At 53.5% G+C, this 12,449-nt stretch overlaps 1 protein-coding gene across 16 annotated transcripts in view; it reads left to right on the forward strand.

Annotated features, from left to right (window-relative positions):
• The window catches only part of RBM10 (RNA binding motif protein 10), a 42,255-nt gene extending 33,446 nt beyond the window's left edge, over positions 1-8,809 (forward strand). For 7 of the 16 annotated variants that reach the window (XM_077988545.1, XM_028842280.2, XM_028842282.2 and 4 more), the window contains 17 exons: positions 1,072-1,132; positions 1,287-1,463; positions 1,849-2,006; positions 2,181-2,278; positions 2,388-2,475; positions 3,183-3,369; positions 3,475-3,614; positions 3,717-3,834; positions 3,919-4,010; positions 4,138-4,302; positions 7,053-7,202; positions 7,300-7,365; positions 7,440-7,628; positions 7,716-7,790; positions 8,067-8,173; positions 8,254-8,383; positions 8,470-8,809. In XM_077988545.1, coding sequence (XP_077844671.1) covers positions 1,072-1,132; positions 1,287-1,463; positions 1,849-2,006; positions 2,181-2,278; positions 2,388-2,475; positions 3,183-3,369; positions 3,475-3,614; positions 3,717-3,834; positions 3,919-4,010; positions 4,138-4,302; positions 7,053-7,202; positions 7,300-7,365; positions 7,440-7,628; positions 7,716-7,790; positions 8,067-8,173; positions 8,254-8,383; positions 8,470-8,595 — 2,127 coding nt within the window. In that variant the 3' untranslated portion in view covers positions 8,596-8,809. Of the gene's footprint in view, positions 1-1,071; positions 1,133-1,286; positions 1,464-1,848; positions 2,010-2,180; positions 2,279-2,387; positions 2,476-3,182; positions 3,370-3,474; positions 3,615-3,716; positions 3,835-3,918; positions 4,011-4,137; positions 4,303-7,052; positions 7,203-7,299; positions 7,366-7,439; positions 7,629-7,715; positions 7,854-8,029; positions 8,174-8,253; positions 8,384-8,469 lie in introns of all 16 variants that reach the window. The other 9 variants (XM_015127275.3, XM_028842281.2, XM_077988542.1 and 6 more) reach the window with 3 other exon arrangements.
• The last annotated feature ends 3,640 nt before the right edge of the window (positions 8,810-12,449 follow it).

Here is a 12,449-nt window from a genome sequence, read left to right on the forward strand (position 1 = left end):
GCCAATCGTCACGCTCTCACCCGCTCGCTATGGAGCCCTCTCTGGTATGCCGGCCTCTTGTCCTCTTTCTCCCATGCCCTCACCTGGAACATTCCTCAAAACCACCTCTGACCACCCACGCCCATCCTCTGCTTAACCAGCCCCAGCTCAGCTTAAGCATAAGATCCTCCATTACCTAACTGACTTCCTTCCCTGGCCTTGGCTTTTGCTTCTCCCCTTACTCTCCCACACCAGTTTTGGAAAGTCCAGTGTTCCCTCCGATAACAATTCCTCCCCAGCAAGGCTTAACAAAATGAAACTTCTGGGCATCCCAGGTCAGACGTCCCTGCTTCTGTGCAGGGACTGTCCCTGCCAAGTAAGTGGCACCCCACCCCCAGCCCGTTTCCCTCCCCGAGCCCCTGCTGGATGGTCCACACAGACCGACCTGCCCCTCTTCATGCTGCATCTGCCCCCGTGCTATTAGGCCATGAGGGCAGAGACCATGTTCTGGCCATGTGCAGCAGGACCTGGCCCGGGACTGGTGCTTAGTACCTGAGTCTGGAATAGAGATGGAATGTAGTAGAAGCTGGGTATCCAGATGCTGGAACATTCAAGGAAAATTTCTCAAGCAAAGCAGGATCCAACCCAGTCCTAGAGCTAAGAGGAGGGGTGCAGGTCTGGCCAGAGGCTACTGACTTCTAGGGCTGAAACACTGAAAGGTTTCTGAATAGAGAAGCAAGTTTCAGGGAGAGGAACCTAATAAAGGGATTGAATACGTGAGGCGGGGAACAGTCCTGGGAGTTGGTGGCCTTAAGAAGGCAGAGGAAGGAGAGGAGGGAGTTGTTGTAACAAGGGGGGAGTTGTTCATTCCTGAGCTGAGCGGGCTGGCACAGAGAACAAATGAGAGTCTGGAAAGGGAAGATGCACAGTACTGAGAACCACATCAGAAGGTTCAGAAGGCACCTGCCACCCTTGCCTGGGGACTTTCCTTCCTGGGGCACTGCGGGGTCCCTGGGAGATCTCTGCATCCAAGTTTGGAGGGTGCAGTGGGAAATCCCTGCTCCCTCTGACGGCCTGGCCTGTGCCTCACAGTGTGGCGTCCAGAACTTCAAACGCCGAGAGAAGTGCTTCAAATGTGGCGTGCCCAAGTCAGGTGAGGCCCACCTACCCCTCGCACTCCCCAGGGCGGGGCAATTGGGGAGAAGGGAAGGTGAGGGGTCTGTGCTCAAGGCTTGGTATAGGGAGGAGGGTGACCAGTCATGGAGCCTCCCCCTTATCACCAGCCTGTCTCCCACCGCCCCTGACAGAGGCAGAGCAGAAGCTGCCCCTCGGCACGAGACTGGATCAGCAGACACTGCCACTGGGTGGCCGGGAGCTGAGCCAGGGCCTGCTTCCCCTGCCGCAGCCCTACCAGGCCCAGGGAGTCCTGGCCTCCCAAGCCCTGTCACAAGGCTCAGAGCCAAGCTCAGAGAACGCCAATGACAGTGAGTCAGTTGTTCCTTCTTCCTCTGTGCCCTAGGGTGTCTGGGCTGGGCTCACCAAGACCAGAGAAATGGCAGTGAGCAGGACCTCATCCTCATGGAATCTCCACTTGGTGCGGGGATAGACATTTGATGTAGGGAGAGCAGAGGGAGTGGCAACATCCTACCTGACTTTGGGGGTGTGTCGGGAAGGTTCTCAGTAGACAGGCAGCCAGCCTGGCACCTGGACCGCCAAGCAGAGTTGATCCCGGAGGAAGCAGTGAGGGAAGCGGCAGTTGCAGAGGCATGGGGGGGTGGGGGCAGAGGAAAGGGAGCGGTGGGGGGCATTGAAGGGCAGGGCTGGCAAGAGTGCCGGGGGCGTCCTCTAACACTGGGCCCCTTCCCACAGCCATCATTTTGCGCAACCTGAACCCACACAGCACCATGGATTCCATCCTGGGGGCCCTGGCACCCTACGCAGTGCTGTCCTCCTCCAACGTGCGCGTCATAAAGGACAAGCAGACCCAACTGAACCGCGGCTTTGCCTTCATCCAGCTCTCCACCATCGTGGTGAGGGCGGCACAGTTGGGGGCCGGGCAGCCAGGGTCCCGGCCCCCAGGGTGGGGAGGAGGGTCCCTTTCCCCAGCCTCCTACCGCGGCCCCCAGCCTGGAAACCGGGCAATGGAGCCGGGGGCCTCCCCGGGCCTGACCCTTCTGTCCCTGCCTCACCTCCTCCCACAGGAGGCAGCCCAGCTGCTGCAGATCCTGCAAGCCCTGCACCCACCACTCACCATCGACGGCAAGACCATCAATGTTGAGTTTGCCAAGGGTTCTAAGAGGTCAGGGCCCCACCTATGTGCCTTCCCACCCTTCCCCTCCCCACCCTCCCACTCCCCCCCACCGCTTGGGGCCTCCCATCTCACTCCCAGTCTCTAACATCCTCCTCAGGGACATGGCCTCCAATGAAGGCAGTCGCATCAGTGCTGCCTCTGTGGCCAGCACTGCCATTGCTGCGGCCCAGTGGGCCATCTCACAGGTACTCAGACCCCTTGTGCCTCCCAGCGTCCTGAGACCTGGGCTTTCTCAACCCTCCTGCACCCTCTCTGAAGCAGGAAGGCTGGCTTGCTATCCATGGATGCAAAACCCTCTCCCAGTAGCTGGCATGGCCATTCTACCTTGCTCCTGGCTCTCTAGACCCCCTGGGACATTCCCCTTCATCATCACCGTAGCTTTCTTCCCAATTGCCTCCCATGCGCTCATGTACGACGCCATTGTGCCTGGCATTCTGTTCTGTTTGGTGGGGTTTTTATTGTCCTGAATTGGTATGATATACACATATCCTTATATGTAATATATACATATATGATATACACATATCATATGTTCCCGAATAAAAATAATGTATAAGTGGTTGAGAGAAAATTGGGAGAAGAGAATAAAGAAGTGAGAAGATGGTGTCTTCCTTGGCCTGACACCCAACACACACACCACACACAGCAGAATCAGCAGAATCAGCCCTGGAACATTTTGGCGTTCGTCTGTTTTTATGTCTTGTGTTTGCCACTGGCCTATTTGTTCTCTTGTGGCCAGGCAACCCTTGCTTTCCACTTGTCTTAGGCTGCATGCTTTTCTGTCAGGTAGAAACACTAGCCCCACGTGTGGGACAGATGCTTCTAGCAGGTTCCCCACCTCCCCATCCCCACACCTTCCTGTTCTAATGAACCCCTCCCACCTGCCCTTCAGGCCTCCCAAGGTGGGGAGGGTGCCTGGGCCACCTCCGAGGAGCCGCCGGTCGACTACAGCTACTACCAACAGGATGAGGGCTATGGCAACAGCCAGGGCACAGAGTCTTCCCTCTATGCCCATGGCTACCTCAAGGGCACCAAGGGCCCTGGCATCACTGGAACCAAAGGGGACCCCACCGGAGCGGGTGAGCCCCAGCATCTCTCTCTGCAGCTGTGGTGGGGGCCAGCAGGCATAGAGTCCCCGGCCCCATTATTCACAGGCATTCTCCCTGCCCTGTCCTTCCTTACAGGTCCTGAGGCCTCCTTAGAGCCTGGGGCTGACTCTGTGTCGATGCAGGCTTTCTCTCGCGCCCAGCCTGGTGCTGCCCCTGGCATCTACCAACAATCAGCCGAGGCAAGCAGCAGCCAGGGCACTGCTGCCAACAGCCAGGTGAGTGAGCCCTGTGGGTATGTATCCCAGGGAGGCAGGCAGGTGGCAGGGGTGGCATGGGCAGACACTGAGCCCTGTTCTCCTGTCTGGCCCCATGACCAGTCGTATACCATCATGTCACCCGCTGTGCTCAAATCTGAGCTCCAGAGCCCTACCCATCCTAGTTCTGCTCTCCCACCGGCCACCAGCCCCACTGCCCAGGAATCCTACAGCCAGTACCGTGAGTACCCACAGCCTGTGGGTAGGGATGGGGAGTTCTTAATAAAGCAGGGAAGAGTGTGACCCCGCTCCCCTCACCCCCTAGCTGTTCCCGATGTCTCCACCTACCAGTACGATGAGACCTCCGGCTACTACTATGACCCCCAGACCGGCCTCTACTATGACCCCAACTCCCAGGTGATAGGGCAGCCCAGAGAGGGCAGAGAGGGATGGGGTCGGGTCAGGTCGCATCGGGGCAGCTGGCCCTGCAGGTTCCCTTCACAAGGTCTTCCCTCACATCCCTTCTTCACTCCTCCTCCCTCAGTATTACTACAATGCTCAAAGCCAGCAGTACCTGTACTGGGATGGGGAGAGGCGGACCTATGTTCCCGCCCTGGAGCAGTCGGCTGATGGGCATAAGGAGACGGGGGCACCCTCGAAGGAGGGCAAAGAGAAGAAGGAGAAGCACAAGACCAAGACAGCTCAACAGGTGAACACCAGGGTCCAGCAGTCACTGGCTGACTGTGTGGTGTCTTCCAGCAGCGGCACTCTGTCAGCTCTCGCCCTCTCCTGCCGAGGGAGATGGCAGGCAGGTGTGGATGTGGGTGGTGACTGCTTAGCAGACCATGCTCCTGCTCCAGCTCTGCTCTTTGCTGAATGGCCTTGAGCCAGAGCAGTCTCCTCAGTGCGTGACAGGGTTGCCCAACTCCAGGAGGTGGCTTGTGCCATCCGAGTAAGCCCTGTCAGGTGTCTTCTGTCCCATGGTGGGGACCCTCACATGCTGCTGGTGGATATGTATATATATGCCAGAGAAATTCTCACAGGCCCATAAAGGAGTGGGCAGGAAAAAAGCCCTGCAGTGTTTTGTGGGAGTGGGCAAATGGAGGGCACCTCAGTGTCTGTCTGTGGAGAAAGGGTGTGACACTGTGAGTGTAGCATTTACAAGCAAGCACAAAGTGTTCCCTCAGCAACCTGGTGAATTCTAAAAATGGTGCTGTGCTGGCGGGGGAAACATGGAAATATAGAATGTGGCATTGTGTCATGCATATAAATTCAAATTATACACAGATAAACATTCCTATGCATTTTAAAATGATAAAATGGAAATGCACAACAAATGTGACAGCGTGGGTATGTGTGAGGGGAAGAGGAGTGTCTTCATCCATTTGCTGCTCTATAACAATACCACAGACTGGGTAATTTATAAGGAAAAGAGATTGATTTGGCTCACAGTTCTGTAGGCAGGGAAGCCCAGTGGTGTTGGCATCTGGTGAGGGCCTTCTTGCTGCATCATAACATGCGCAAAGGGCAAGAGAGCATGCATTAGAGCAAGAGAAAATTGGGCCAAACTCCCCCTTTTTATCTGGAACCCACTCTCAGTGATGGCATTAAATGGAGACTCAAAAGGTGGAGGGGGGCCGGGAGTGGTGGTTCACACCTGTAATCCCAGCACTTTGGGAGGCCGAGGCAGGCAGATCACCTGAGGTCAGGAGTTCGAGACCAGCCTGGCCACGTGGCGAAACCCCGTCTCTACTAAAAGTACAAAAATTAGCCGGGCATGGTGGCAGGCGCCTGTAATCTCAGCTACTCAGGAAGCTGAGGCAGGAGAATCGCTTGAACCCAGGAGGCGGAGGTTGCAGTGAGCTGAGATCATGCCATTGTACTCCAGCCTGGGCGACAAAAGCGAGATTCCTTCTCGAATCATATATATATGATTCATATATATATATATAAAGGTGGAGGAGGTGGGAGAGGGTAAAGGATGAGAAATTACTTAATGGGTATGATGTACATTATTTGGCTGATGGATGCTCTAAGAACCCTGACTTCAGCGCTATACAATCTGTGCATGTAACAAAAGCACTTGTTTATTTTATTTATTTATTTATTTTTTTTTTTTGAGATGGCGTTTCACTCTTATCGCCCAGGCTGGAGTGCAGTGGCGCAATCTTGGATCACTGCAGCCTCCACCTCCTGGGTTCAAGCAATTCTCCTGCTTCAGCCTCCCGAGTAGCTGGGATCACAGGCATCCACCACCATGCCCGGCTAATTTTTTTGTAATTTTTGTAGAGACGGGGTTTCACCATGTTGACCAGGCTGGTCTCGAACTCCTGACCTCAGGTGATGTGCCCGTCTCGGCCTCCCAAAGTGCTGGGATTACAGACATGAGCCACGGCGCCCAGCTACAAAAGCACTTGTTACCCCATAAACTTGGACAATTTTTTTAAAAAGCAGCCGTGATCTCTTGAGGAGGGCAGAGCCTTCGTGACCTAATCACCTCTGAAAGGCCCTGCCTGTCAACACTGTTGCATCAGGGATTAAATTTATTTTTTGAGACAGAGTTTCATCCTTGTTGCCCAGGCTGGAGTGCGATGGTGCAATCTTAGTGCACTGCAACTTCTGCCTCCCAGGTTCAAGCAATTCTCCTGCCTCAGCCTTCCGAGTAGCTGGGATTACAGACATCCACCACCACGCCCAGCTAATTTTGTACTTTTATTAATAGAGCTGGGATTTCACTATGTTAGCCAGGCTGGTCTCGAACTCCTGACCTCAAATGATCCACCCGCCTCGGCCTCCCAAAGTGCTGGGATTACAGGTGTGAGCCACCGCACCCAGCCGAGATAAAGGCTCACCTGTCAACGCTGTTGCATTAGGGATTACATTTCTGACACATGAACTTTGAGGGACAAAAACCATAGCAGAGAACACAGCCAGAGAGGGGCTTGACAAGAAGCACTGGTGACTGGTGACGGAAAATAGGAACTTGTACTACTATGTCCCTCACCTTCTGCTTGTTCTGCCTCAGCTTCCTCTCATCTGCCTCCCAGATGGACCCGCCACCCTGTCCACACTGCTTCTGCCACCTCACCATTATAGACCAGTGGGGGTAGGGGCACGGGGTGTGTTCAGTGATGAGGTCAGGAGTAGCCAGGTGCCGAGTGCCTTGCAGGCTGTGGTTGCTAGTGTTTGGGTTTTTTCTTGGTGTGGTGGGAGGCGAAGGAAGGGTTTTAAGGACATCGTATTTGGGGTGGGAGTGGCTTATACTTCGTAAAAGAGTGCTCTACTGGGAGAAGGGGTCAGGAGCCATAGCCCAGAGGCCAGATGAAGCCTTCTGCAGTAGTTCAGACTAGGGATAGTGGCCAGCCTGTGTTTGAGGATGCAGGGCAGTGGGTCAGCGGATAGTTGGTAGCCCCAGGGGCATAAGCGTTCTGGGAACCTCACCTCCACTCTCACCCCCAGATTGCCAAGGACATGGAACGCTGGGCCCGCAGTCTCAACAAACAAAAAGAAAACTTCAAAAATAGTTTCCAGCCTATCAGCTCCCTGCGAGATGACGAGAGGCGGGAGTCGGCCACTGCAGATGCTGGCTATGCCATCCTCGAGAAGAAGGTGTGTTGGGGCCACCCCCTTGCACCCTGCCCCACAATCTTGTCCTTCCTTTGGGCCCTCTGCGGAGTCCCTGAATTTCTGTGTCCCTCCACCCCAGGGAGCACTAGCCGAGAGACAGCACACCAGCATGGATCTCCCGAAATTGGCCAGTGACGACCGCCCAGTGAGTGCCTAAGGCAGAGAGGGGCGGGGGCTCTGATCTGGCCAGGCCTGACCTCCCACCCTCACCCTCTATAGAGCCCTCCGAGAGGGCTGGTGGCAGCCTACAGCGGGGAGAGTGACAGTGAGGAGGAGCAGGAGCGTGGGGGCCCCGAGCGGGAGGAGAAGCTCACCGACTGGCAGAAGCTGGCCTGTCTGCTCTGCCGACGCCAGTTCCCCAGCAAAGAGGCGCTCATCCGGCACCAGCAGCTCTCAGGGCTCCACAAGGTAACTGAGTGGATGATTGGCCGGGCATGCTGGGGCTTGGCCCACTGAGGCTCAGCCTCTTCATTTCTTATCCTGTCCCCCTTACAGCAAAACCTTGAGATTCACCGGCGAGCCCACTTGTCAGAAAACGAGCTAGAAGCACTAGAGAAGAATGACATGGAGGTGAGGTGTGACCTGCCCCTGGGCTCCCTCCCCTCTGTCCCTTCCAAGTCCCCATCACCTCAGGTAGCTGGAGTTCAGTTTCTCACGTGGTAACCCCATGAGCCTTCTTCCCCATTCTCCTACCTCGGCTGCTTGTGCCCGTGATGGCCTGACCCTCAGGACCTGAGCCTCATTAGCCAGATGGCACACCCTGTGGGACCCCACTCCCCATGCCTGTGTTGCCTGAGAAAAGAGACTAGCTCCCCAACATTCACACACACACACACAAACTTTCAGCAAATGAAGTACCGGGACCGTGCAGCTGAACGCAGAGAGAAGTATGGCATCCCCGAGCCGCCAGAGCCCAAGAGGAGGAAGTACGGCGGCATATCCACAGCCTCCGTGTGAGTGGCTGGACCAGGTGAGGGGGTCTGGGGCCTGGGGCTGGCAGGCCAACCACTCATGCTGTGCACCGCCCCTGCAGAGACTTCGAGCAGCCTACTCGGGACGGGCTGGGCAGTGACAACATTGGCAGTCGCATGCTCCAGGCCATGGGCTGGAAAGAGGGCAGCGGCCTGGGCCGCAAGAAGCAGGGCATTGTAACGCCCATCGAGGTGAGTCTCAGGCAGTCCTGTCCCATCCCCCAGCACCCCTCACAGCATCCCTCACCAGCCTGACAGAGCCTGCCTCCCTCACACAGGCCCAAACACGGGTGCGGGGCTCCGGCCTGGGTGCACGGGGCAGCTCCTACGGGGTCACCTCAACCGAGTCCTATAAGGAGACACTGCACAAGACAATGGTGACCCGCTTCAACGAGGCCCAGTGAGCAGCTTCAAGAGCAACTTCTCCACATGTCGGGTGTCCATCCTGGGGCAGGGAAGGACAGAGTGTTGGATGGCTGGGACGGAGCCTTGCTCTTGTCGGCCAGCCCACTCCCCAGCCAGAGAGGGCTTGACCAAATCAAACTGAGGTGGTGACTTTTGTTGGAAAATTGGGCTGGCATCATGTCCTTTTTTGTAATAAAAGCTGAAAAGCCTGCACATTGGCCTCTCCTCTTTCTCGTGCTCTAGCCCAGTTGTGTAGTTTATAAAGACACGGGGACCCAAGCAGATGGACAGGGGCCCTTATATCAGGCCAAGGTGGATGGCAGTGGTGGCATTCACAGTGTCTGGAACATAGTGGCTACTAGAACATGGGGTTCTGACCTGTACCCCAACCCATGATATCCTGCTTGTGACCCCTCTCCCTTGTTGGGTCCAGCAGGTTATGCTGTACCAGGAAATCCAGTATCACCACGCATGAAGCCCCCCGATCAGAGCTAGGACTGGGAATCCCCATCCCCTGTCCTTGCTGCCCCCCAGCTGTACTTAGCCTTCAGTCCCAAGGCTAAACTGCAATTTGTGTCCCTAGATCTGGGGATAATGCCCTCAGGCATTTCCAAGTAGAAGACAGCAGGTACTCAGGCACCAGTTGGCCCAGAGCCCTCAACATGCTGATGACTTCAGAGTGGGGGAGGTGGAGCTTGGCCTGCAAATCCAAGGCCAGGTCCCAGGGATGCCCCTTGAGAACGATTCAGGCCTACCTTCTCTGTTGTTACCACAGCACCCCACCCCTCTAGTCACTGCAACGCATGATTCCCAAGTATGTGCTTGTGCTCTCAGCAGAGGTTCTGGGTACAGTGGACTGTGATGCTGGGGCTGCCCTCTTCCAGGCCTCAGAGGGCCACAGTGTGAAAGGGGGATGGTGCTAGAAGACTAGTTGGTGCAAAGCCCCTCCCCCATTTATTAATATACATTGTGACACCACCCTGCACCAGTCATGGGAGGTGGGGTTAGAAAGAAGGGACCCCTAGAGGTAGGATGGTGCTGATCTGGGGTGGCGGGTGTTGCCCGATGAAGGAAGGGGATGGGAGAAAAAAGGGGTGAAGGAAACAGGAATAAAAAGAGGCCTCTTGGGCCTGGGCACAGTGAATTGCACCTGTAAGTAATCCCAGCACTTTTAGGAGGCTGAGGCACGCAGATCACTTGAGCTCAGGGGTTCAAGACCAGCCTGGACAACATAGCCAGACCCTGTCTCCAAAAAAAAAAAAAAAGTCTGGGCACAGTGATTTCACGCCTGTAATTCCAGCATTTTGGGAGGCCGAGGCAGATGGATCACTTGAGCTCAGGAGTTTGAGACCAGCCTGGGCAATATGGTGAAACCCCGTCTACAAAAAAAATGTACAAAAATATAGCCAGCTGTAGTGGCGCACACCTGTAATCCCAGCTACTCGGGAAGCTGTAGTGGGAAGATTGCTTGAGCCTGGGAGGTGGAGGTTGCAGCGAGCTGAGATCGCGCCCCTGCACCCCGGTTTGGGGGACAAGAGTGAAACCCTGTCTTGAAAAAAAGAGGCTGCCCTAGTCTCAGGATGGGTGTGTCTTAGCAGAGATGCCTCCACGTTCCCTTCCCTCTTCCCACCCCAGAGCACTGCTCCCAAAATCCCACAACAAGGAACCCTCATACCTCAACTGGCAGGAGTGCAAAATAGTACAGCCACTCTGGAAAACTGGCTGCTTCCTATAAAGTATGCTTAACCTATGGCCCAGCAATTCTACTCTTAGATATTTAGCCCAAATACATGAAAACATGTCAACAAAAGACTTGCATACGTATATTTGTAGCAGCTGTATTCCTAATAGCCAAAAACTGGGAACAACCCAAATGTCCAACTAGAGAAGAATGGATACAGTGTGGTATATTCAAAGGATAGACTACAGCTCAGCAATCAAAAGGAACAAAATGCTGATACAGATATCAAAGGATGAGCCTCACATGGTGAGATTGTTCATACGGTGAAAGAAGCCAGACACACAAAAAGCACATAATGTTTCATTCCATTTTTATGAAGTTCTAAGTCAGGCAGAACAATTTTATGGTGATAGTAGAAGAGGGTTGGGGTGGGGAGGGTGTCACTGGAAAGGGTTACAAGGTAGCTTTCTGGAATCATGAAAAGTTTGTGTGTCTTGATTGCAGTGCTGGTCACATGGGTGTATACCTATTTAAAAGTCCAACAAGCTGTATAACTAAAATCTGAGTGTTTTATCGTATGTAAACTATACAAGAAGTTGGAAAAAGACCACCACAGCAAACCTCAATAAGAAGGAAATAATGAACAGAAATTGATGATACAGAGAACAAAAAATGTCAGATTAATAGAAACCAAAAGCAGAATCTGAAAACAAAAATTAAGAGGAAACACTTGTGGCAAGACTGGTCAATTGAAGAAGATAGAAGATGCAAATGCAACAGAGGTTTTAAAAATAAAGAATGTATCTGAAAATCTAGATGAAATGAATATATTCCTAGAGAAATACCAAATGCCAAAACTGTTCCATGGAGAAACTGATTACTCAAATGGAGCAAGTAGTAATATAGAAATTGAAATGGTAGTGAAGATCTTCCCTTTCCCCACCAAAAAAAAAAAAAAAAAAAAAGGGCCCAGATGATGTGTGTTTCTTTCTTTCTTTCTTTCTTTCTTTTTCTTTCTTTCTTTCTTTCTCTTTCTTTCTTTCTTTCCTTTCTCTCTCTCTCTCTCTCTCTCTCTCTCTCTCTCTCTCTTTCTTTCTTTCTTTCTTTTTTTTTTGCATGGAGTCTCCCTCTGTCACCCAGGCTGGAGTGCAGTGGCGTGATCTCAGCTAACTGCAACCTCCACCTTCTGGGTTCAAGCAATTCTGCCTCAGTCTCCTGAGTAGCTGGGACTACAGGTGTGCACCACCACACCCAGTGAATTTTTTGTATTCTTAGTAGAGATGGGGTTTCACTATGTTGGCCAGCTGGTCTTGAACTCCTGACCTCAGGTGATCCACCCGCCTTAGCCTCCCAAAGTGTTGGGATTACAGGCGTGAGCCACCTTGCCTGGCCCAGATGGTTTTTCTAAATGCATTCTACCAAACTCCCAAGGATTCCTTTAAGTTAATTCCTTTCTTATTAAAGTTTTTCTAGATATTAGAAAAAAGAAAAGATGTCTATTTTAAGAAGCTAGTGTTAGGCTGCGCGCGGTGGCCCATGCCTGTAATCTCAGCACTTTGGGAGGCTGAGGCAGGTGGATCAACTGAGGTCAGGAGTTAGAGACCAACCTGGCCAACATGGTGAAACCCCATCTCCACTAAAAATACACAAAATTAGCTGGGCGTGGTGGTGGGCATCTGTAATTCCAGCTACTCAGGAGGCTGAGGCAGGAGAATTGCTTGGAAGCAGTGGAAGTTGCAGTGAGCTGAGATCGTGCCACTGCACTCTAGCCTGGGCGACAGAGTGAGACTCTGTCTCAAAAAAAAAAAAAAAAAGCCGGCCGGGCGCGGTGGCTCAAGCCTGTAATCCCAGCACTTTGGGAGGCCGAGACGGGCGGATCACGAGGTCAGGAGATCGAGTCGAGACCATCCTGGCAAACACGGTGAAACCCCGTCTCTACTAAAAAAATACAAAAAAAAAAATTAGCCGGGCGAGGTGGCGGGCGCCTGTACTCCCAGCTACTCGGGAGGCTGAGGCAGGAGAATGGCATGAACCCGGGGGGCGGGGCTTGCAGTGAGCTGAGATCCGGCCACTGCACTCCAGCCTGGGCGACAGAGCCAGACTCCGTCTCAAAAAAAAAAAAAAAAAAAAAAAGCCATATCCTCGGTGAAGCTGCGAAGGAAGAGGCACTCT

The sequence above is a fragment of the Macaca mulatta genome, chromosome X (assembly GCF_049350105.2).
Source record: "Macaca mulatta isolate MMU2019108-1 chromosome X, T2T-MMU8v2.0, whole genome shotgun sequence".
Classification (NCBI taxonomy): Eukaryota; Metazoa; Chordata; class Mammalia; order Primates; family Cercopithecidae; genus Macaca; species Macaca mulatta.